Here is a 25,293-nt window from a genome sequence, read left to right on the forward strand (position 1 = left end):
AGAGGACAAACATGGCACTTGAGGGTGGCTGGGGGCTGGAGAAGCAGAAAAAGGCAGGAGATTTTTGCTCATCACAAAAACAAACAAACAAAAAAACCCTAAAGAAAAAAAGAAAACCCATAAAACTTTACTAATAATGCTCCCCAAAAGGGAATAGACTACTGCCTAAGGTAATGAGCTTCCTGTCACTGGAAGAGTACAGGTGAGACCCTGGAAGCCATTTTCATGACTCTTGTAGATGGGATTCCAGCCAGCATCAAGTAATGTTCTTACCTTGGTGGCTGTGGGTGGGAGAGTACTCAGACCCCCTGATATTGTAGGCAACATTTTTTCTGTATCTTTTGTTTTTCTTATAGAAAGTGTTGATGAGTTTCTTTAGTTTCTCAAAAGGGTTTATGACTCAAAAAAGATGAAAAATTATTCAGAGGAACTGATGAGGTCACCATTTCCCCAACCATTTCTGATTCTGCACATCAGAATCATCTGAGGAGTTTAAAAAAATATGGGGTGCCTGGGTGGCTCAGTCGGTTAAGCGTCCGACTTCGGCTCAGGTCATGATCTCACGGTGTGTGGGTTTGAGCCCCACGTTGGGGTCTGTGCTGACAGTGCAGAGCTTGGAGCTGATTTGGAGTCTGTGTCTCCCTCTCTCTCTGCCCCGCTCCCACTCACTCTCTCTCTCAAAAATAAATAAACATTAAAAAAATTTTACAAAAAATATGAGACCCTCCCCAGCTCCCACTCCGAGCTTACTGAACCAGAATCCCCCAAAATTTGTGTTTTTGAAGAGCTCTTACTGGATGATTCTGATGCCCTCAACCAAGGACTGGTCTGAAGTCTCTAAAAAATAGTAACCAAAGGCCTCCGTGAATTTTAAGTGATTTTTCACCCCGAAAGTTTTAGAATTCCCAGACAGAGGTCACAAAACAGGGCCTCGTGGGCTTCTCTGGCCTATAGGGGTGTTTTAAAATAATAAACAACTTTGGCCAATATTTAAAAATTGGAATAGTTCTGGGTGCGTGGATGGCTCAGTCAGTTAAGTGCACAACTCTTGATTTCGACTCAGGTCACGATCATCACAGCTTGTGAGTTCGAGCCCCAAGTTGGGCTCTGCACTAATTGTACAGAGTTTGCTTGGGATTCTCTGTCTCCCTCTCTCTCGGCCCCTCCCCCACCCCTCACTCGCTCCCTCTCTCTCTCTCTCAAAATAAATATTTACAAAAATAAAAAAATTGGAATAGTTCACACACAATTCAAATTTTCAACTTCTATAAAATGCAATAAATTTCTCCTATAAATCTCCTATAAGAGAGCTAACAAAATTTGACCCTAATTTGCACATCCCAATATTTGATTGAAGCTTATTGTGTTTGCCACAGTCCCCACCACTCCCTATGGCATACAATCAGCTTACTTTGCTCTTAGGAGTTAACTGCCTAGCCCCTGCAGGCACTTAAGTTTGAGACCCCTGTTTGGAGCTTCCCCAAAAATTCACCAGCCTAAGAGATTGTTGACTCCAACGTATTTCCCAAATTGAGAAGAAGGCTGTCTGCTCCTGGCTGAGCTGGGAACTGAGGGGCCACAGGTCTCCACTTTCCCCAGCCCTCTGCCTCCCACCCAACTGACATCTAGGAGTTGTCCTTCAACTCTGTCCAGCACCAGGCCAAGGACTTCAAAGCCACACTAGATCCAAATTGAGTTGACACTAATCCTCTTTGGCCTCGGCCTGTTTTCTTCCGCCAGGCAGAAACTTCCCGCCTCTGCTCGCTTCCTATTAAAATTAACAAGCGTTGCAAGCAAGCATCAAAGGCAGGGTTGTGTCTTTAATATTCCAGGCAGGCCCAGGCTGTGATCACAGCCCCTCCCCCATCTTCTTCTCTTCCAACTGAATTGGGGAAAATGGTTCGGCTGAGAGTGCCAGAATCAGAACATTGGCCATCCTTGTCTGTTTCATATTTGCACCGAGGAAAATTCCAGGGCCAGCAGAACATCTTCACAGCAATTTTCTTCAAAGTGCCCTGCAAAAACTGGCCAATTATTTGTAAGAGGCAGCCTTAGAAGGGTATGTTATTATCCCCATTTTACTGGCAGGGAAACAGAGGTCAAATGGCCTGCCCCAGCCAGAGAGAAAGAGAGAGTGAGATGGATGGAATCAAAGCATAAATCAATGTTCATCTGAGACTCACACAGACCTGTGTCTGGTCCAGGAATTCTAGCACACCCAGGCTTTCATACCCGGCTGGGTTGTCGTGACCACCCCTCCTGGTTCTCACGCTCGGCTTCCCAGACCTGAGCTGTGTGAAGACAGTAGGTCAGTAACCCCACAGGCACTGACGGAGGGGGTAACAAGTTCTGTCATCAGCCCTCTACCACGCAGGAAATGACTGTGGAGACTAATGATCCTCCTTCCATACAACCCTTCAACTCTTGTCTTTGTTTTTTTCCTCCGTAACATTAATTGGGGATGATCTGATTATTTTCAGAGGACCACGCATTTATCCTGAAGTAATCCACAAGTTAAATAACTAGGGCACCATAGTTCCAAGTTATTAGTGGAACCCTGGCAGGTGGGAAGGGGCTGTAGGGTCAGAGGATTGGTCCATCTAGCTGAGGGACCTGTTCAAACAGAAGTCCACGGACACCACCCCCGCTGAGATTTTGGCGTTGGAGGTCTGGCAAGCCCACTGTTGGCAGAGCTCGTTGCAGGGGCTACAGGTCCTGAGCTGCTATATTCCCTCCCACATCTTTGGAGGAAAAGCCTGGCCAAAAAGTGCCTGCAGACAATGAACAATTTTCTCAAAAAAGTGACTTTGATCCCAGCGCTTTTATTTATTTTTTAAAAACTTTTAACATTTATTTATTTTTGAGAGACAGAGTGTGGCCAGGGGAGGGGCAGAGAGAGAGGAAGACACAGAAACTGAAGCAGGCTCCAGGCTCTGAGCTGTCAGCACAGAGCCCAACGCGGGGCTCGAACCCACAAACCATGAGATCATGACCTGAGCCGAAGTCGGATGCTTTACTGACTGGGCCACTCAGGCGTCCTAATCCCAATGCTTTTAAATACAAACTGCCTTTCTGGGACTTCAGCTGAGGGGATTGCCCCTCTAGAAATCATAGAGTCAAGCACCTTCCCAACAGCTCTCTCTTTACCAGCACCCAGAACAGAACTGGGAGGGGCCTGAGCAGTTATCTAGCTATGGACACCTCCTCAGTGTTTCGGGAGGAACTGAGGCCCTGGCAGAGAAGTGAATTAGTGAGTGAGTGACACCAGTGAGTGAATTAAGAAGACTCGGTTGCCCTGGAGAGAGAAGATACAAGAGAAAAAGTAAGATGTGTGCACAGAGGGGAATGAGACAAGAGGAGGAGAGAGGAGGAGGAGGAGGAGGAGGAGGAGGAGGAGGAGGAGAAGGAGAAGGAGAAGGAGGAGGAAGAGGAAGAGGTGGAGGAGGAAGGACATGAAAGGGAAGGAATGGAGAGCAAGAGAGGGGGGGGGGGACAGACACCCTTGTTTATTTCACCACCCAAGCACATGGTTCTGTGATGCCCGCCAATGATCTCTCTGGGAATCTCAGCTCCCCAATTACACCATAAAACCTTCTTTGTACCCCTAGGTGAGGCATGTGGCACCGTGTGGGGCCCTAAGCAGTTGCTTCATCTGAGCGGGTGGTTCTGCGAATGGCCACACTTGATAGTCACATAGGAGGTTTACAAAGGCCAGGAGGTTTGATTCCTCGATGCATCACCTCACCCAGCTGATCCGCACCATGGGTGGGATGATAGGCAAGGCCCTTCCCCTCTCGGAACCTCAGGCTCCCTATCTGTAAATGGGTTTGGGATTGAGAGAGGGTTTAGACCACATTATTGCCCTTATAGCCCTGGCATTCTAGAATTATGTTCATTCCAGGAGTTCTGTTTCTGTCCTTCTTCAGGTATTCCTGAGAGGTGTTAGAGGGCAAATCCAGAACTCCTTACTATAAATAAATTTCAACCGGAAGGAAGAGTTTTTAAACAAAGGGTATAAAGCACAGAAGCCTAGGATGAGTTTTGCCAACTTGACCAATCCCCCGTGGCCTGAGCAACTGCTGGCAGAGAACATGAAGACTGTGGACACAGCTCCAGGCTGTCCCTCCACTCCCCACTGACCCTGAGTGGCCTTCCTGGGGACATACCAGGGTGTTCACCTTCCTCATTCCCCAAGATCACTTTGAGTCCTCTGCACGGGGAAATTATTAAAAACCAGTAAGGTGCGGGGCGCCTGGGTGGCTTAGTTGGTTGAGTGTCCAACTTCGGCTCAGGTCATGATCTCACAGTCTGTGAGTTCGAGGCCCATATCGGGCTCTGTGCTGACAGCTCAGAGCCTGGAGCCTGCTTCGGATTCTGCATCTCCCTCTCTCTCTGCCCCTCCCCACTTGTGCTCTGTTGCTCTGTCTCTCAAAAATAAATAAATGTAAAAAAAAAAAAAAAAAAAAACAGTAATGTGGAAAGAAAGAGACAGGCTGTGTGACTATGAAAGTGATACAAACTGGTCCCAAAGTCGGATTGGTTAGTGCGATGCCCACTGAGCAATCGTAGAACGCAGCACATTAGCAAGAACACTGGACCACAGAGTAGACCCAAGCAGCCAAAAATCTTAACAATGGTACACTCAGCCTCAGTACTAATGAGGGGAATGTAAACCAGTAACCAAGAAAATGCCATTTTGATTCTGCCAGACTGATGAAACTTAAGTCTGACAATATCAAGTGTTAACAAGGACGTGGGCAAATGGTCCCTTGAGGACACTGATCACACGGGAGTATGAACTTTTGGTAAGCAATTTGGGACTATCTAGTAAAGTAGAGTAAGCCTGTGACCTTCCGCTCAGCAAGTCTGTTCCCAGAGAAGCTCTGGGACATGTCACACAAGGAACCATGTATATGTGGCAATCCATTACAGCAGTGTTAGCAATAACGATAAAGGGGAAACATCTAAATGCTCGCCAATAAGAAAAAGGATAGAACTGTGAGATCGTCTTATAATAAATAGAACGCTACATGGCAGTTAAAATCATAAATTTCAAAATGCTAAGCCCAAAAAGCAAAAAAAAAAAAAAAAAAAAAGTTGTAAAAGGCTACATGGAGAATGATGCCATTTTATATGAGGTTTACAAACTTGTAAAACAAGACCATATAATATTTTATAGACACATATATATGTAGTAAAAGTAGAAAAAACATGCGTGGGCATGGTCCACACTTTGAGAAATCAGTTCCCGGGTTTGGTGGTGGGGTAGGCAGGAGATAAGGGACGTTTACGTGAAGGGTTTCCACTCTGCTTTGCTCCTTTAGGTCATTGAAATGAATAATAGGACTTAATGTTAATATTTGGTCATGCTGGAAGTTTCCACATTTAATTCTCTATTCTCTGTTTTTGAAATCGTTCAGAATAAAAATAATAACTCAAAAAAGAGAGAGAGCAAAAAACAAGGAAGAGCATTGGCCCAGAGTTCCAATTGAGAAATCTGCCAAGTGCCGCTGTTCCCTTGGGCAAGGCCACTAACCTTGAAGGTGAAGCTGGTGTTCAATGGCTTTCCTACAGGTTCTAGCTGCGATACCACCCCCACCCCAGATAAAATCATTACGTGACAGGAGGTGGGCAGGATGCACAAGACAAAACAGATTTTAAAAAGAGTGGCTGCCCCATTTAAATAGAAGAGAGGAGGGGTGAGGCCTGACATCCCCTCTGCAGCAGCCCCTGCAATACACCTCCCTGAATCCCCGGGGGCTGTGAGCCTGAGCGGCGTGAAAACCCCAACACTCCGTGAGGAACCCAGAGTCTACCTAGACTGGGAGAAGTGAAGGGCCAAGACCAGGCAGCTAGGGCACAAAATTTAAGGAGCTACTCACTCTCAGGGTCATTCAAGCACCACCCTGCACTTGCGTGCCTTTAGAGAAATCCTGCTTGCTTTCCCTTTTTCTGATGGCTATTGAAATATGTACTGCCCCTGCTGGAAAGCAAGCTCCTGATGACCAGTCCCTGTGTCTGGCTCACTTACCTCATCCAGAGTGTTAACCTGAAGCCTAGTACACAGCAGGGCCTGAATGTTTGCTGAAGGATTGATGGAAGGAAGGGAGGAAGGGAGGGAGGGAGGAAGGGAGAGATGGAGGGAGGGAGGAGGGAAGGAGGGAAGGGGGGAGAAAAGAAGGAAAGGAAAGTAGGAAGAAAAAGGACTTAGGAAGGACAAATGGACAGATGTGAGCCTCTCGTCCCATCCCCAAAGCCCTAATCTGGGCTGCCAGCCAACCTGGGCCAGCCACTTTGCTCCTGGGGGCAATGAGTGTGGGTAATTGTTGGCTTTGACCTTACTCATCCTTCCTCTAGGGCCGTGTGCAAAGCGGAGGGTTTCACTTGCCCAGTGGGTACTGAATTACAGCCCTGGAGCTGGAGTCCTGTGTAATTAACTAGCAGCCACAAGCCCTGGAGAGTCTGTGAAGTCTGCCGAGCACACAGATGATTGGGCATCGAGCAAGGTGGCTCCTAATTAGCCTTGGCCTGATTTTTACAATCCACAGAGCTGAGACCCACCTCCTGGGAGGCTGGTTATGCACCGGTTGTGGGTTCTTTACCTGGGCTCCGTGAATGGAAGGGGTGGCCTGGAAAACAAAATTCTGTGTGTATACATGTTGGTTGGAGTGAAGAGGCTTTCTTGGAGCTATCCTGAGACAGAACAGCCCCAGACTCCCTGACATGTATAGCTTTCTCAGTCTCTCTCCTCTCTCTTCTCTCTCTCTCTCTCTCTCTCTCTCTCTCTCTCTCACACACACACACACACACACACACACACGCATGCATTGTTACCTTAGCTTAGCTGATGGAACAAATGTCTAGAGACATTTTTAAAGGAAACGTGAAGAACCTTACAGTTTACCAAAATCTACAGAAGCTCTTCCTGATGATAAGATCTTCAGAACTTGGATCACAGAGAGGGAAGCATCTCATTAGCCCAGCAGGGGAGGAGTCATAGCGCATGAGGAAGGGGGTGCTGGCCCTGCTCCTCTCAACCAACCTCCCACTCCAAAGCCCAACTCGCCAGGGTTTGGGGCTCTGTCACCCCTCTGCACCATGCTTTTCCAGGCCGGGCTGTGGACAGATTTGTGACAATGATGTTCACCCTTCGTGTTCTTCACGGCTTCCTACTGCTCCCGCGAGTTTTCTATCCTAGCATCTCCTGTCCTGCTCCTTCCACTTATCATCTCCCTTCTAAAAATGACAAGCTGATGTTCAGAGAGGTGACATGCCTTGCTAGAGCATCGAGGCCAAACTCCAGGTATATCTGACTCCGCATCAAGCCGTCTATAAACATAGCACGCCACCACAAACATAAAATCTTAATAATATCTACCATTGCTCGAGCACTTGCATGTTAAATGCTTGATCTTCTTCATTTTCTCTTAATCCTCACCATAACTCTATGAGTAGACCCAGGGACCCCCATTTTACAGTTGAGGTTCACAGACATAAGGGAGCTTCCATAGAAAGCGGAAGGAAGAGTCAGAATGGGAAACGTGTGAAGGACCGCTGCCCATAATATTCATTATGCTCTCTCTTGCTAGAGTGTGAAAGGCTATCAAGAAACCCACAATTGGTGCGAGGACAACTAGGCTGTGGTTGTGAACGGACAGTGACACTGGGAGGCAGGGGCATGCAAATTATACCTCAATGAGGTACCATTACACTTCTTCACACTTATCAGAAGGGCAAACATTTCAAAGTCTGAATAGAAGAAGTATTGGAGGAGGAAGTGGGGAAATAAGAACTCTCAGAAATTGCTCAAGGGAGTGCAGATTAGTATAAGATCTTGGGAGAGCGATTGTCCCCCCTACCACCTAGCCACCCTCCCTCTAGGGATGAGTTTTGTATATTTATGTACATGACATGAAGGGGGATGTTCCTTGCAGGATTTTTGTAATAAAGAAAACATAGTAGAAGGGTCTAGGGCAAGAGCAGGTGCAAGGGGGCCCAGTTAGGAAAGGAGCCGAATCTTCCCGGGAGGTGATGGTGGCCCAAACCCGGCGGCGGCGGTCGAGGCAGGCGAGACTGAGACCGAGACCATGGGGGAATCTGGTTGGAGGTGAGGTGGGGAGAGGCGGTTGGGGATGGAGTCTGAGATGCTGTTTGACATCCATATGGAGATGCTGAGTAGCAGCCGGAAATATGGGGCTGAAGTTCAAAAGAGAGGCCGGGGCTGGAGATGTAAACTGGGAGTCATAAGCACATAGATGGTGTTTAAAGCCATAAGCCTGTTAACTTTTTTATTTCTTATAAATAAAAGCGCTGAAGCAAATATGATCGTGTTGACATCTGTTAATTCTGGGTGGTCGATACGATGGTGGTTGTAATACTCTTCTTTGTACTTTTTAGTAGGTTTGAGCTTTTTAATAATAAAGTTAATTAGTAAATAGTTTATAAGGTGACAAGGCTCCAAACTGCTGACGAGTTCAGTCAGGAATGCCTCAAACCTAAAACATAGGTACTGGTAACTAAGTGAGGAGTCAAGTTCAAGTCCTCCCCTGCCACCAACCTAAGTTCAGTGACTGGGGGTTGACCTTATCTCCCCATCCGAACAACAAGAAGCTGACCCACAATTTCTGAGGGTCCTTGCAGGGCTGACCACCCAGGATTCAAGCTGATGCCTCATAGGATCCCTGCCAGCCCAGATGGTATCCACCAACCTCTCATGCCTAGTCTTCCAGATAAGGCCAGAAATACTCCATAAGAGGGCTCTGTAGGTGGAAGTTCAGCTCTGCCTCCAAACAGATGAGAACTACATCGAGGGGAGTCAGAAAGAAAGGGCTCCACCGTCCCCAGGCCCTGGGACCCAAAAGGAATTAGGCTGAGTTTAAAAGCAGGGAACTAAAAGGGCACCTGGGTGGCTCAGTCAGTTAAGCGGCCGACTTTGGTTCAGGTCATGATCTTGCAGTCTGTGAGTTCGAGCCCCGTGATGGGCTCTGTGCTCCAGCTCAGAGCCTGGAGCCTGCTTCGGATTCTGTGTCTCCCTCTCTCTCTGCCCCTCCTCCACTCCTACTCTGTCTCTCTCTGTCTCTCAAAAATAAATAGATGTTAAAAAAAAAAAAAAAGTTTTGTAAGCAAGGAACTAAAACCCAGAGACTTTTAGCCACAGTATTTGAGAAGTTTGAATGCATCCAGTTCAGGACCCCAAGACAGGCTGAAGTCTATTAAAAAAAAAAAAAAAAAAAAAGAGGGGCACCTGGGTGGCTCAGTCGGTTAAGCGGCCGACTTCAGCTCAGGTCATGATCTCACGGTCCATGAGTTCAAGTCTCGCGTCAGGCTCTGTGCTGACAGCTCAGAGCCTGGAACCTGTTTCAGATTCTGTGTCTCCCTCTCTCTGACCCTCCCCCATTCATGCTCTGTCTCTCTCTGTCTCAAAAATAAATAAACGTTAAAAAAAATATTAAAAAAAAAAAAGAATAGTCTATGATCCTGAAACATACAAATAGGTGGGTGGCTAAACCAATCTGCCAAGTTGTAATAGGCCCAGGTAATGATAGTGACACTACTACAATAATAAGTGCTTAAAATGCATTCTCTCACTTAACGATCATGAGGACAGTGCCGTAGGGTTATCATTTTCATTAGCCAGGCTTTGCTAATGAGAATATTGAGGCTCAGAGCAGTCAAGCAACTTGCCCCACATCATGCAGCAAAGGGGCAGAACGTGGATTAGGAGCAAAGCAGCATGACCCCAGATCTCAAGCTGTTGACTGCTCTTGGTGAGCAACTCGTTCCTCTCAATCTCCTCAACAAGAGCCGGAGAAGACAGCCTCGGCGTAACTCTGTTAATTGAGCCATTTATTCATCGTCAGCCCATAAATATTTATTGAGTACTCACTGTGTGCCAGCGCTCAGTGTGCCTGGCAACAGGGATGCTGAGATTAATACGGACTGACTTCGTTTTTGAGAAGCATGCAGTCTAGAGAGAGAGGTCAATGTATAAACCAGCATAATAGAACCGATGGCTCCAGGCTGCTCCAGGGGGTGGGGCTCATACGTCTAGAGGGTCCCTGTAGGAGAAAGGATGGTGATTCCCAAAAGCAAAACATGGGCCAGGGTGTGGAGTCATGGCGCAGGACTCTTCTCTGACATCATCAAATGGCTGAACCTCCATTCCTAAACCATGAGTCCCAGAAACTTCTTTCTGGCAAAAAACACTGGGCTCAGGAACATGTGTTTAGCTTTTTCCTTCATGAGAAGGGAGAAGATAGAGAACCCTGTCATTTTGTAAGAGAGGGGTATTGGCTGCTCCTTTGGAACAACCTGTTTCATTGTTTTGAGAAAGCCACTGGACATATGCACGGAGGAGAGGCCATAGCTGGAGATGGAGATATTTAGGACTCAGGCTCGAAGGACCTACAACTGCTATGTGATGAGAGAAGAGCTGCCATCGTCAGGACTGCTTTTCTGCAGAGAAGTTCTTACATCAAGACCCCTCGTTTGAGGGGGCAGTGGGGGTGGGGTAGGGGAGTTCATTAACCAATGGGATTTGAGAGCCCCACAAAACCTCTGAACTTGTGGGGGATGGAAATGTGGTGTTTTGTGCATTTTTTTTCTGGGTAGAGGATCCAGAACTTTCATCAGATTTTCACAGGGCTCCTTGAATCCCGCCGGAAAGCTAAGGATCACTTCTTTGAAGATGAATTAACACATTTTTCAAATATTAATTTTCTAAGGGTGGATTTAAGCTGTGCCTAGAGCCATTGCATGTTCTTGGGGGTGGTGTGTGTATTCTTCTCTTTGTGCTCCATGCAAAGATCTGGAGCTGAGACCCAGAAGACAGGCAAAAGGGCAAAAGGGGCCTGTGGATGTGCTTCTCCAGGCACTTGGAAGAAGGACGGGGGAACATGAATGGGACAGCCTGGGGCACAGCTCAGCATGGACTCGACTGCCCCATGCCACACATGGTTGTTTCAATCTGCACAGCCCAGCACCTGGGAAATATCTTCATGCTATGGGATAGAATTTTGAGATTATCATTCAGACGGGGCCTTCAGCAAGTCACAGTGTCAATCATCCGAGGAAGAAGCCATTCCTGGCTCAGACAGGAAAGAGGGAGGAGAGATGGCTTAGATGAGGGTAAAGGACAATCCCTTCCTCGCTCTGGGCTCACGGGTTGGGCTAGACCTTCTAAGGCATTAGTATCTGCTGCAGGGCACACACATAAGAGGTGAGGCGGGGGAGCTGACCCTGCCAAGAGATGGACTTGGAAGGAAGACGAAGCCAGCCTCCAAACTCTGACAGCAGCCCTGCCCAGTCAGGGGTTTCCCGGGCTGAGATGTCCTCCTGACCTTCACAACTGTAAGCTCTGGTTTTACTCACCCTTGGCTCCCCAGTGCCCTGCACAGTGCCAGCCTTTAGAAGGAGGTGAATGGATGAACATGCCTGGATCCCCTAGAAGGCTGTGAACTCCTTCCAGGCAGAGGCCATTTCTGGATCACTACAATATCGCCCCTGCCTACCCTCCCCGTGTCCTGCGGATGACCACGGGGTTGAATCCCTTTCTCCGCACTAGAACTTTCAGCTCAAACCCATGGTTCCACGGGTCAGACTGAGGCCTCGCTGGTCCTTATGGATAAGTAACGGAGACCCCAGCAACTTACAAAAAGGAGGATCTGTCTCCACTGGTTATGGCCAGGCCCCATCTTTTTTTGCCTTTCTGACTGGTAACGGTATTTTTCAGCAGAGGTCCTCAGTACCCACAGGCAGGATCCTCATGCATTTATACGTCCACTTGTCATTCACTCACTGGTTCATTTGTCCACTTATGTGTCCACTCACTCTCTCATTCATGTCTTCAGTCCTCTGACCATTCATCTCCTTCCTGTATTCATTCATCTCCTAAATGTTGTGCAGAACGCTGAGGAAGAGAGAGGCATCAGACACAAATCTTGCCTTTGAGAGCTCTGAGATTGGGGCACGGGGCACAAGAGCCATGGACATGCTCACACAGCAGAGTACAAAGTAGTAAACATCATGAGAAACATATAAACACATCACTGAGGGGTCACAGAAGTAAAGACTTCTTCCAGTTGAGAAAGGGGGAGATCAGAAGCAGCTTCCTGGAGCGTGTGTCATCAGTGGCAGCTCCAGAATTTCTACGTGGAAAGGGGGTGAAGGTGGCAGCTTTTGGGGGGCAGCCTGAAGCTGCATCATCAGGGGAGCACTTTACACAAGACTGAAGAGCAATCCGCTGCCTATATCAGAGAATGTGGTTATGGTGAAGATGGGGGGCTCGTTCTCCCACAGAGCCCCTCTTGCTTCTACTACTCAAGAAATGGCATTTGAGCTCATGCTTCGGTAAATGAGGAGGATTTATTTGGACTCGAGGCAGCAGGGAGAGATGAACACCTGACAGGAGCAAAGGCCGGATGTGGAAAAGTTCGGGGCAAGTATGGGGAGCCTGGAGTCCTTAGGTTTTGGTGAGGCAGGTAGAAGGGAGGAGTGGGCAATGACCTGAGAAAGGTAAGTTGACCTTGGAATGCAAGACTAAGATATTCGGGCTTCCTTCAGCAGATGGTGGGAACCACTGAAGGTTTTGAGAATAACAAGAGAATAGCAAGAGAATAACAGGGCCAGTGCTATTTTGGGGGTTCTATCTCCGAAGCAGTGTGGAGAATGAAGAGAAGCAAGCAAGCCCACAGGAGGCTGGTTCCAGGCCCTTCCTAATGTTTAGGGGGGCAGAGCAAGAGCACAAATGGAGGTTCACACGCCACTGGCGAAAATATCTAAAAGTTATAAATCAAATTGACAAATAAAATACATTCCATCCCCCTACCTTACAGAGAGCTTCATAGCCACCTGAAGGACCAGCCTCAAATGTTTAGTTCTCAAATCCTCGAACTGGAAGGTACCTAGAGAGCTGCCCATGGCCCCAAGGCCCACCTCCCTTCTTTTCCCAACCCTAGCCTCTTCCCTCACTCCGAGAGGCCTCACGCACACCAGCGGGCTCCCAGCCCACACATCCAAACTCTGTTTGCACCCCCAGCAAACAGCTACCCCCAGCCACCCTTCAGGCTTAGAGTGACACACACCAGCTGCCCATCTGCCCTTGGGAGCCTGGGGCAGAGGTCTGAGCAAACCCTCGGAAGCAAGCCGGCTTGGGATGAGACAAGATTCCAGAATCCAGAGTGTTATGTGTATGGTCTAGAAGAGGTTTCGTACTTCGGTTGGGGACGTGCCCCTGACCTTTGGCCTTCTCACCCAGGGAGTCTGGAGGATATGCCAAAAAAGGCCCCAGCGGGGCTTTCTAAAGCCCAAGACCCTGGCTAGAAGCCCCCTCTGCCCATGGTAAGGGCTTTTAGGACCAAGGGAGATGGAATGAGGCCCCGATCCAGGCCCTGTGAAGAAGGGAGCAGAAATGGCAGGCTGCATAGGACTTGGAGAGCAGAGGGTACAGCTGCCAATCTGAGCACTACGAGCACCACTGGAGCCTGAGCCCGGCTCCTTGATACCTTGGCACATACGCAGATGGGTGGATGAGCCACCTGCATCCCTTCTGAGAAGCCACCTGTGTGACTGTACTGCCCTCCCTCTCCTCTGCCCTCCTTCTGCCCGCTCCCTCCAACCCCCAGCCCGCAGCGTCTGGCCGGGCCGTGTGCAGGGCGTCTGGCCCCAGGGACAGGTGGGGTGCGCCCAAGTGCACACCTACACAGCTATAAATAGGGAGCCTCCAGCGGCTGCTGGCTCAGCTTCTCTTCCCCAGCTGTGATAGCACTGGAGCCTCTGGAACACCTGGACCATGGACCCCGGCGAATGCACCTGCATGTCAGGTGAGTGAGCATGCCCACTCTGGGGTCCTGGGACCTTGCACCAGCTTCCGACAGGGCACCCACAGGGCTCTGATGAATATTTCTCTCCCTCCAATTAGGAGCCGCCAGTGGGGTTTGTCTCGGACTGGTGACCTCTGGGACGGCTCCCACTCTGTGGCCTACCAGTCTGGTTTGCTAGAATTGAGACCCTGGATCAGGGGGCACTTAGTGTCAGGCCCCCAGGGGCAGCCACCAGAGTTGAGGAAGTGCTGTGGCTCAGAATCTGGCAATCTGGTTTTGGTCCACTGCTGCCATTCATTCCTGACACTTAGTATTTCCAACACTCAGTTTCCTCATCCAAAAACCAGGGTCACTCATCCCCAGCTGCCCACCTCCCACTGTTGCGATGATAGTGTTAAAATCATAAGGCATTTGCAGACATCAGGGGAGTTATTAGAAGCATACGTGGGCTCCTGAGTGTCTGAAACTCCTTAATTTCACGTAAGCACGTAGCACAGGAGGAGAGAGGTCAGAGTTTGGAGACATCTGGTCTTTTATCAAGAATCCTCACAAGCCTCTCTGGTCCTATACAGGACTATGTCTATACCCAAAATTTGCCAAAGAGACAGAAGCTTCCAGCATTTTGACACTCAAATGATAGGGGGGGATGACTTTTTTTTTTAAGTGTAGATGGTTTTTGTATGAAAACAAGCTATGGCTGCAACTCTCTTTTGAGGTTATTTATGTCCCTGGTTCTTTCTCCTGGCCCTTCAGGGTTGCCATCTTGCCTGATGCCTTGCAAAGGTGAGGAGGGTATACAAGGCTCCGACAGCCCCTGGGGGACCTGGGGCTTGGTGGACTTGGCCTAGTCTCGTGGTTCTCAACCCTGACTGTACATCAGACTGGGTTGCTTTTTAAAATATGATTCCCGGGGCCCCTGTGTGGCTCAATCAGCTAAGTGCCCAACTTTGGGTCAGGTCACGATCTCACGGTTCATGAGTTCAAGCCCCACATCCAGGTTCTCTGCTGACAGCCCAGGGCCCGCCTCGGATCCTCTGTCCCCCTCTCTCTCTGCCCCTCCCCCTCTCAAAACTAAATAAACATTAAAAAAAAAAAATACGATTCCCTTTTCTCCACCCAGACTCACGAATCAGACTATCTCAAGGGTCGGACCCATGAATCTGCAATTTAGCAAGTGTCCCGGCTGAAGGGCTGGACACAGCCACCCCAGTTTCCATCCATGGTCTGTGACTGGGAACCACTAAGGGGCCCTGGCCACTTGTGTGATGCTCAACAGCATCTTCTGTCCTCTTGCCCAGCCCCTCCCCAAGGACAGACCACTAACCTTGCCACCGGGATGATCTGCAGCACACCTTGTGTCCTCGTTCGATCTCAGTCCTTAACGCTTGTGGCTCTGTCTTCTCTTCTAGGAGGAATTTGCATCTGTGGAGACAATTGCAAATGCACAACTTGCAACTGTAAAACGTGTCGAAAAAGTGAGTTATGCTGACCGGGGGCACCGCTGGCCAGAAGCTAAGAAAGTCTGTTCCCTCCTTTCTCAACCCTCCAGCCAGCCATGGTGGTATTAAGCAGGTTCTGGAGGCCTTTGACCCATGCGGGAGTGATCTGAAATGAAAGCTGAGCAGAGACCTGGGGCAAAGCTCCTAAAGCTTGCAGCCCACCTGGGGATGGGGGCCTCCATGGGGTTGCGTAGGAAGAGGGCTGCGGGGAGGTCCTGTTGTGGCCAGCGGTGAACGGGGTGGAGCACTGGCCTGGGGTCATGAGCTCTGAGTTTTAGTCTTGATCTGCCACTGACCAATGACCTTGAGCAAACCCCTTCCCCTATCTGGGCATGTGGCATATTCTTGATGACTCCTGAGGACCCCTCTGGCTCTAACATCCCACAGCTTCCTGCCCCAGGTAGGAAGGTCTTCTGCTAATGTGGTCTTCTGCTAACGTGGATAGAAGCCTGTGGCATGCTCTGCTTTCTCTAAGTGGTGGGAGAGGAAGTGGAAAGATGGGGGCGTGGCCCCCAAACTCACCTGTCTGTCCTGTGACCTTTTCAGGCTGCTGTCCTTGCTGCCCCCCGGGCTGTGCCAAGTGTGCCCGGGGCTGCATCTGCAAAGGGGGCTCAGACAAGTGCAGCTGCTGCCCCTGAAATGCATCCGTTGCGCTGGAGGCAAGGCCTGGGAAGCATCTGTACAGAGCATTAGTCGAGAAGTTAGAATTCTTGTACCATAGGTTATGCTTTTTATATATTTGCTCAGATGTGGTGTTGGTGACATTCATGTAAAGTGCTTGCAGTAATAAAATTTCCGCTCATGGTTGTCTGATGGCTCAGAGCACTGTTTTACCCTAACCCAGCAGGACGGAGAAGGACTGACTCTGTTGCAGACATGGTAGGTGCCGGCCCGCATCCCTTCTGCAGATGGCAGCTAATTACCCAAACCTGCAACTCTGCCTCAGGGGGCTCTCTCCTGCTGCACGAGCTTGCTAGATGCCTGCACAGAGCAGGCCAGGAGTACTGGGAAATCATCGCCCCTGGGGACAGCCCTTGGCTAATGACAAAGAGGAGTTGGTGGACGAATACCCACAGCATCTTTATCCTTCCAGTGGGACAAATCTGTGACGGGTTCTAGACCATGCTCCAGAAGTCCCCAGCAGCAGAGCGCTCCAGTAGCCCACGGTGGTGACCTGCTCCTTAACATACGCCATATTCCTTCCTTCCCCACCTCACTTCTCCATTTTCCTACCAGTGCTTCCTGGGATCCCCCACCCAACAAAACTTGTGCGACAAAACTTCCGCTTTGGAACTAACTCAATCTTAGGCAGGCTCTCTGGCATAATATTGGCCCAGAATGCCTCACTGTGTGAATAGTGATATTTAAGGAACTTTAGCACTGAATCGTCCATGAACTCCTAGGGTAGGATGTCTGTGCAGATCTAAAGAAAACCCCCAAGGCCAAGGTACTGAGGGAATTAGCTCCCTGGTTTGGTTATTTGGGCTCACTTTGGGAGTGGGTGACAGGGTAGACATAGGCCAGGAGAAACTGATGCTGTTCCCTGAAGTTCTTGTATTTCACGGAAGTCAATGTGAAGAGAATCTGAGGTCTTTGCTATTCCCCCCCAGATTGCTGACACAGACATCAGAGCTTTCGCTGCCCTGGCCCAAGTCCAACTAAGCTTAATGATTCTAAGTGCTGCCACTATGTCATTATGCAGCACGTATAATGCATCAGCCACCGTGCTGAGCATTTTACACACACGTTCTCATTTAATCCCTTCAACAGCCCTGCAAGAGGGTGGGTTGTATGGAGGAATCCTGGATTTAAAAAAAAATTACTTATTTTTAAATAAATCTACATACACAAGGTACAAAATACAAAAGATACAAAAGGTATAAGTCTCCTTCCACCTTTGCCTCCCAGTCCCTCCTCCTCAAGACAGTGACTGTAACCACTTACTTGTATTCCAGGGATATTCCCTGCCTGTACAAGCATGTGTGACACACTGCATCACACACACACACACACACACACACACACACACACACACACGGCAGTGTACTACATAGCTGGGGAAACGTGGTGTTTCCCCTTATATAGTAAATTCTCTGCCAAGTCCTTTTTTCCACTTAAGAGAGAACAGTAAGTAGAAGGAAAAATAAGATTAAACCACAAAAAAAAAAAAAAAAACATGGTGACAAAACAAGAATCAATGGCTGAAGCACAATGGGAGACAAAGAGGGAACTCCACATATGTCTCTTTCATGGCAGAGCTGTCCCTGAGCCTAGCACCTGCCAGAGACCGTGCAGAGCAGGGGCCATAAACAGCTATAGGAAACACTGGTAACAATGAGCCTTCCTCTCCCTAAAAATGCACATGCTAAAACCCTCACTCAATTTTACATATGAGCTTAGAGAATTCACAGGCCCCCTGAGTCATCTCTGGATCCCTGAGGAGATCTTGGTTAAGAATCCAAGGCACGTGCACGGTATCTATTACTTAAAAGAATAAAGTGGTCTAATAACAGATTAAAATACTGAGCACTTACTTCTTGCCGGGCACTGGGCTCAACATCTCCCCTGCATTGTTTCCATTTAATTGTCACAACATGACCTGTGAGGTCAATACCGTTATCAACTCCATTTTCCCCAGATGAGGAAACAAAGGCTTACGAGGTTAAGTGACTTGCCCAAGGCTATACAGCTAGTTTATAGAATGGAGATTTGAATCCAGATATCCAGACTCCAAAGCCAGCAACTGAGAGCAAGTGGAAGTAGACAAACAACTTTGTAGATGGCCAGTGTTGAAGGCTGAAGTCACTGGAGGCTGGCACCAGGGAAGGGGAGGCTCAGTCCACTCTCATCCACACCAGCACCCTCAGCAGAGTGGGGCGGGGTGTGGGGGAACTCAAGCCCTGAGGGGGGTGTTCATTCATGCCGCCAAGGGCCTGAAACCAGGGCCCATTACAGGCTGGAAGCAGTCATCAACTCCACCAGCCTATGTCACGGTGGTCATCAGAGAGCATCAGGCTTTTGGGGTTTTTTTCTTGCATTTCTAATTGCCTTTTCCCTCTTGCTATTCATTGACCAATCTAATATACATTGCCTTCTTTCCTGATATTCTGCATTACTATCATTCTGGGATGTCTTTTCATTGTTCTCCTAGGTTAGATCTATTGTTTCTTGGATTCCCCCATCATCCTCTTGGGCTCCTTTCTATTTTGCTGGAGTATATCCTCAAGCAATTTTTTACCAAAAGGATGAATTAAGAAGAGGTGTTTCCTCCCTAAACATCAGGAAACACCTTTATTTTTCTCTCATGCTTGACTGGTAGTCTGGCTGGATATCCAATCTGAAGTTCGATATCATTTTTTTTTTAGCACTTTAGAAAGCATTGTTCCACTGTCTTCTCACATTTGGTGTTGTTGCTATGAAAACTAACATGGCCTATCCTTTATTTTTCATCGGAAGCTTTTGAGAAATTTCTCAGCCTTTTTGCAATCCTTTTATTAATCTTTGAGAATTTGGTCAGTCACATTTTAATATATAAGAACTTCTTCTCTGAACACTTATCACAATATCTTGTTTGTTTGTTCAAATGAAGTCATTTCCTGAATCTCTCTGATGCACTAAATGCTTTTTTAATTTTTGTCATCAATGTCTCATCTTTCTGGAACTATTTCTGCTTCTTTGAGCTACAAGCAGGCTCTGCGGGTGTCAGTGAGGCTTGCTGACTGGCAGGCTTGGTTTTAGCATGCCCAGGTGGGGACCTAGCAGGCAGGTGTGGCCCACCCCTCAGTGTCAAAACCAAAAGGGCCCTCCTCTGACCCTTTTCTGCGAGCCCTGGCCCCTCCAAGACTGGTTACTCCATTTCTTCTGAGACATCTCGCAGCCTCAGCCTGGGGGGAACTGGCGATGTTGTGAAGGAGGCCAATATGACGATCATGAGGTTCTTCTACAGTTATGTCTTCTATCAGTCCCCATCCTGGTTTCTGTGACCAGCTCCTCTTCTGTTCTCTCATCCTGAATCCCCCAACCAAACCAAAACAAAATAAGACAGAACCCCCAAAGTCTCTACTTTTTTGATCTGAGCTGTGGCTTCTTCTCTTCCCATTTACCCATCAGTGTGATTCGACCCATTCCAGTATTCCAGAAAAATGTTGTAACCTCTCATCCATTGATGTGCTGTCCAAGCCATCCTCCCCCACACCAATTCTCACTTCTTTTATTAAGTTTTCCTTCTTTGTCTTTCTTGAGTTTCTTTCAGTAGATTCTCAGGAGGAAGAACAGGTAAATGCATGTGCTCAGTCTACCATCTTGAGCCAAAATTCCAGGCTAGGCTCTTTAAGTGGTATTAATTTTTTATCTTTACAACTCAGCCAGGACTAGTTGAGAGAGACACTTGAAGACCACGGGGTAAGTAAGATAAGCGGGGGGGGGGGGGGGGAGGGTGTAAGATATGCCAAAGTGAAAAGTGAGCAGAGTAGTTACAGGTGGCCATGAGCAGTAAAACTTGAGCAGCGTGAGGAAACACCAAGGAAACAGATTTTACATCAAGATAAAGAAGAGTTTTGTCAAGGAAGAGCTGCTGAGAGCAGGGAAGGTACTGTGTCAGGAGGCTGGCACATTACGCATTGTGTGCTTGTACTACCGAAGGGACAGCGGAGAGCCCTGAGAGACTGTGACAGAGTCTGCACCTGCTCAGGACATTCTCCAACTTGGATGGAAACCAGAGGAAGGCTTGGTGGGGAAGCAATGAAATGCAGGTCACAGGATGGGGAAGGAAGTTCCTCCCGTGGACTGCAGGGGGCGCTCGAGGTCCAGAGGCAGGTGCGGAGGAGTGCGCCCTGAGCCCTGGGCACTGTGCAAGAGTTGAAGTCCTAATTCCCGCCTCAGTCTGGCTGGGTTTGAGGCCCAAGAGATCCCAGAAAGGGCTTAGAACCCTAGACACGGCTGCAAAGAGGATAAATGAGGCAAAACTTTCCAAGGGCCCATTAAAAGGCAATGTGTAAGCCACCCAGATTCCCAGGACAATGTACGTCTAAGAACCATGAAATCCTCATTTGTCCCAGTAACTTCATTTCTGGAAACCTGTCTAAAGAATTTGCCACAAATTCAAGGGAAAGTAAAAAAGCATCATTCAGGGGCGCCTGGGTGGCTCAGTTGGTTAAGCCTCCAATTTCAATTCAGGTCATGATCTCACAATTCAAGAGTTTGAGCCCTAGATCAGGCTTGCTGCTGTGAGCACAGAGCCTCTCTCTCTCTCTCTCTCTCTCTCTCTCTCTCTGCCTCTCTCTTTCTCTCTCTCAAAAATAAATAAATATTTTTTTAAAAAAGCATCACTCACACAAGAAGGTTCATTGTAGTACTATCCACAATTGTGAAAAACTGGAAATGGCCTCAAGTCTACGAAATCATTCAAGTAAGCAACGGCCCTCACACGTAACAACAGGATATGATACAGCCAATAAAAGTGCAAAAACACAGGAAATAATTATGGTAAAATCTTAAGTAAAGTATTAGGCTCCAAATGAGTTACACAGTAATTTTTTTTCTTTTAAAAAGAAGCCACACAGGGGCACCTGGGTGGCTAAGTCAGTTTAGGCATTCAATTCTCTTTTTTTAAATTTTTTTTTATGTTTATTCATTTTTTTTAAATTTTTTTTTCAACGTTTTTTATTTATTTTTGGGACAGAGAGAGACAGAGCATGAACGGGGGAGGGGCAGAGAGAGAGGGAGACACAGGATCGGAAACAGGCTCCAGGCTCTGAGCCATCAGCCCAGAGCCCGACGCGGGGCTCGAACTCACGGACCGCGAGATCGTGACCTGGCTGAAGTCGGACGCTTAACCGACTGCGCCACCGAGGCGCCCCTGTTTATTCATTTTTGACAGACGGAGACAGAGCACAAGCAGGGGTGGGGCAGAGAGAAAGGGGGCCACAGAATTGGAAGCAGGCTCCAGGCTCTGAGCTGTCAGCACACAGCCCAACGTGGGGCTTGAACTCACGAACCGTGAGATCATGACCTGAGCCGAAGTTGGATGCTCAACCGACTGAGCCACCCAGGCGCCCCAAGGCATTCAATTCTTGATTTTGGCTTAGGTCATGATCTCACAGTTGGCGGAATCCAGCCCCACATCCGGCTCTGGGCTGGCAGCATGGAGCCTGCTTGGGATTCTCTCTCTGCCTCCCTTTTTCTTTGCACCACTCCCCCACCCCCTCACTGGCTCGTGCTCTCTCTCTCTCTCTCTCTCAAAATAAATAAACATTAAAAAAAATAAATAATAAATAAATAAAATAAAAAAGAAGCCACACAATATACAAAATATGGAAATGAAATATGCTACAATGTTAGCAGTGGTTGTGTTCAAATACAGATAAGAGATAATTTTTCCTTTTCCTTCTTTCTATTTCTCTGAATTTTTCTAAATTTACTGAAGTAGCATTTTTTTTAAATAAACAAATACTGTTTGAAAAAGGGAAAAAAATGTATCCTTTGAGCCAGCAATTCTAGCTTAAGGAATGTTGTATACTCAGGAAAAAAGTCATGAATCTACACACACAAAAGCTCCCAAGATGTTTATCACATCACGGGTTGATAGTGAAGATCTGGAAATGAGAAAAGTGTGTCAAAGGAGGGGACTGCTTAAAGAAATTGTGGAATAAACCTACTAAAATAAAATGGTAGAAATGAAACTAATTTCATGGACAGATGTTCGTAATCTACTGAGAAGCAAGGAAAAAAAGTAATTTATAAATCAGTGTATATTGCAGGCTTCTATTTTTATATTTGAAAGGACTGTATATGTATTCTTTTTAATTTTTTCAAAATATCTACACTAAACAAAGAAGGAAGAAGCGGGAGGGGGGAGCCAGACCCAGATGTTTTTTAATCTGAGGTACAGATGGCCTGAATTGTACAATTTATTTTTAGAAGCAAGGAAAAGGCAGAGTACTTGAAACAGTGGTGGAAAATTTGGGCCATGTGACTCCAGTTCAATATGCATTCACTAAATGGAGGCTTCCCTCCCTCTCCACGTCCAGCCTCACCCTCAGCCTCCCCGTGGCAAGTGCTCTCACTTACTTTCTCGTATTTCAGTCCCCAGATACCTTAGTCAAGGAGGCAGGGCTAGGCATGGCTCTCCACATTTGACAGAGGACGAATCAGAGGGCCAAAGACGCCAGCTGGTGATGAGGCCGGGGTTGGAAAGCGGGTGTTCTGATTCCCCTGGCTCCCTTCCCTATATGTCTGAGTTCCTACAGATCATCCTGGAGTTGTTATAGAATAAACAGCAGGGTGTCTCCACCTCAGCACTAGCGACATGTGAGATTGTTTGGGGAGCCTGTCCGTGTGTTGCAGGAGGCTTAGGAGCATCCCTGGCCTCTACCTCATTAGACCCCAGTAGCATCACAACCCACCCCACCGCCGCCACCACCACCGACACGATGTGACAACTAAAATGTTTTCAGACATTGCCAAATGTCTCCTGGGGGCAAAACTGCCCAACAGGAGAGAAATACTGAAGGAAGGTGAGATGTGGCACAGAACTTGAACGCTGGATCAAGCTGCTCTGGGGTTGTTTCTGGAAAAAGGCGATGCTGCCTGTCCCCAGACGTGGCAGCAGGTGGTGGTGGAGGGGGTCTAATAAGGAAGGGAGAGAGAGAGGAGGGGAGATTGGTTTATGCAGAAAGGCAGGGGCCCCAACTTGCTATGCTCTCTCCTGACAGCACTTAGCTTACTATGTGTAGATTTCTTATTAAATGCTTCCTTGCCCAGACAGTGGGTTCTCAGAAAAGACGGGTGTTGTCATTGTCCTGCTCTCCTTTGTACCTGCCATTCCTAGCACAATGTCTGGATTAAGGCAGTGCTCAATAAATGTTTGTGACATGGAAGGAGAGAATTCACCATCACAACACTCATTTCACAAAGCAGGATGGTGGGGGCCACAGGGCAACTTCATTAGTACATATATAGAATTTAACCTGACTCTTCACGACCAGGCCTTCAAGGGGTCTCATAAAAAGGGGTGACCCCAAGGTCGGTTCTCACACTGATTCATTCACTCAGCCTTCAAAGACATTTCAGGTGTGCAGGGAGCTTGCTAAGCACAGAAGGGAGGAGAGGAATGAAACTCCTCTGTCAGCCTCTGCCTTTAGGGACCTCTGAGTCTGTCAGGGAGACTGTAGGACTACCCACTCTCCTCTCCTACAGGGGAGAAAATATCTAGGCAAAACCCCATAGAAGTTCCAAGAAGGGTGGTTATGTCTGGCTGCAGGCAGGACTGAAGACTTCCCGAAGGAGGCAGCATTGAAGCAGGGCCTCGAAGGATATGTAGGATTTTAATCAGGAAAAAATTGTGGGCAGGGCATTTCAAGAAGGGGTAACAGTATGCACAGAAGCATGAAAGCAGGAAAGTTTAGGGGGATATTTCGGGAATAGCGTGGATTACATTTAGTTGCCAGTGTAGGTGAGGTCCAGACTCTGCATGGAAAAGTAGGCCAAGGGGAACTGGAGTCCGTCATTTACTAGTTCCGGCTCCCAGAAGATTGCTGAACACAGAAGTGTTCATTGAGCACTGTTTGTTGAGCGCCTATGACATGTTAAGCAATCTGCATGAAGAATCTCACTGAACGTTCACTATAACCCAAGCGGTAAGGAGCATGATTAACCACAATGAATCGCTGAGGGAAACAGGAGATTCAGAATCAGGTCTGTCGGACACCAAAGCCAGTCACTCTGAAGGACTTCAGTCTTCACTCACTGCATGTAGGAAGAAGATTCTGGCAGTAATGTCAGGGTGGTGTGGGTTTTGTGAGCAGTGCAGGACCCCTGTCGCCCTGCTGTGGTTGCCCAGCAGACCCCCAGAGTGTCTCCTGCAGTTTGGGAGGGCTTTCTCCTGCCCCAGCTATAACAGACCCTTCCCTCGTCATAACCCATCTTCCGCCCCGAGCCACAGAGCTTCTGACCCCAACACGCACAAGAACTTCCACAATCGGTGGCCCTTCAACTCCAACCCACCAATGCCCAGCTCAGCTCAGCTTGAGCCCCGACTCCCTCAGGGTTTAATGCCTCCTTCCCTAGGGCCCTCACTGAGAGGGGACGGCAGACCACCTCTGTTCCTATTCTACTGAGGAGCCCCTTGGGGAAAACTCTTAGAGGTAGGAGTAAACCCCAGGAATCAGGGTATTGGCACAGTTGCTGGGGTCAACCTGGCCACCTTCTGAAACCTGGAAGCTTGGAGGCTGCCTTTCCCTGCCTCCGCCTCCCAACACTTCCCATCCCACCCGTGTGATCAGAGAGAACAGAATCTCCTTGTGGCCTTTAGGACCCACACAAAAGGGGCCAATGCCTGGCTAGGAAGGGCGCAGGAGGGCAGGGGAGACAGAACCAGCAGCCAAGTTGGACGTGAGCACTCAGGGGACCAGCCTGGTATAGGGCAACATTTCCCTGACTTCTGTCCTTCGAGAGCCACCTACACGATTTTGGGCATAACCACCTATCACCTGGTCTATTATTACACTTAAATTTATGTCAAAAGGACATCTTGTATCACTACTAAGGAGGAGAGACTGAATCACTTGCCATAAACAGAAGGTAACCATGGAGACAGAGGGTTATTACATTTCTAGGTAAGTTGTTCCATGGCCTGCTGAGGCTCCTTCCCCCACCCCTCCCCTGACTCCTTCCCCTCTCTGTGACCAGGGCCCCTTCTGTTTCAGCTGCCCCTGTGGATAAAACTGCTCGCTTAACATTCCTTCTACTAATAACAGATCTCCCCAAGAAACGACTTTATTTGCAGATAAGCATATTTGCAAACTCTCTCGGTATACCACCGTTTCCCCAGGCTCCCGAACTCCTGGTCAATTGTTCAGTCCCAGGATAGTCAATTAGGAGACCCTTTGAGGGCAATGCAAGAGTCTAATGCTTGCCAGGATCCATTTCAGCCAGGGGTGGGAGTGGCTGGACTCCTCGCCTTTTTCTGAGATCAA

General features: G+C 48.2%; 1 protein-coding gene and 1 long non-coding RNA gene across 4 annotated transcripts in view; one reads left to right on the plus strand and one right to left on the minus strand.

The window, feature by feature from the left end:
• LOC121045335 (uncharacterized) overlaps positions 1–25,293 on the minus strand; it is a 34,195-nt gene that overhangs the window by 4,845 nt on the left and 4,057 nt on the right. Inside the window, exons 4-6 of one of the 3 annotated variants that reach the window (XR_005797708.1) lie at positions 15,842–15,996; positions 15,145–15,242; positions 9,887–10,058 (exon numbers count right to left, since the gene is read on the minus strand). This is a non-coding gene — a long non-coding RNA (uncharacterized LOC121045335). Of the gene's footprint in view, positions 1–9,886; positions 10,059–11,939; positions 12,246–15,144; positions 15,243–15,841; positions 15,997–25,293 lie in introns of those variants that run through there. The other 2 variants (XR_005797709.1, XR_005797707.1) reach the window with 2 other exon arrangements.
• LOC121045334 (metallothionein-4) lies at positions 13,715–16,129 on the plus strand. Its single transcript, XM_040498060.1, has 3 exons — positions 13,715–13,820; positions 15,230–15,295; positions 15,866–16,129. The coding sequence occupies exons 1-3, from the start codon at positions 13,790–13,792 to the stop codon at positions 15,955–15,957; spliced, it is 189 nt and encodes a 62-aa protein (XP_040353994.1). The 5' UTR covers positions 13,715–13,789; the 3' UTR covers positions 15,958–16,129.

The sequence above is a fragment of the Herpailurus yagouaroundi genome, unplaced genomic scaffold, assembly GCF_014898765.1.
Source record: "Herpailurus yagouaroundi ecotype Mexico unplaced genomic scaffold, PumYag 190, whole genome shotgun sequence".
In the NCBI taxonomy this organism is placed as follows: domain Eukaryota; kingdom Metazoa; phylum Chordata; class Mammalia; order Carnivora; family Felidae; genus Herpailurus; species Herpailurus yagouaroundi.

Excerpts from the sequence above, each read along its gene's own strand:
- LOC121045334 (XM_040498060.1), top strand. The coding sequence starts at position 13,790 with ATGGACCCCGGCGAATGCACCTGCATGTCAG. Across the intron at positions 13,821-15,229 it reads CGAATGCACCTGCATGTCAG|GAGGAATTTGCATCTGTGGA; the intron begins GTGAGTGAGCAT and ends CTTCTCTTCTAG. Across the intron at positions 15,296-15,865 it reads CTGTAAAACGTGTCGAAAAA|GCTGCTGTCCTTGCTGCCCC; the intron begins GTGAGTTATGCT and ends TGACCTTTTCAG.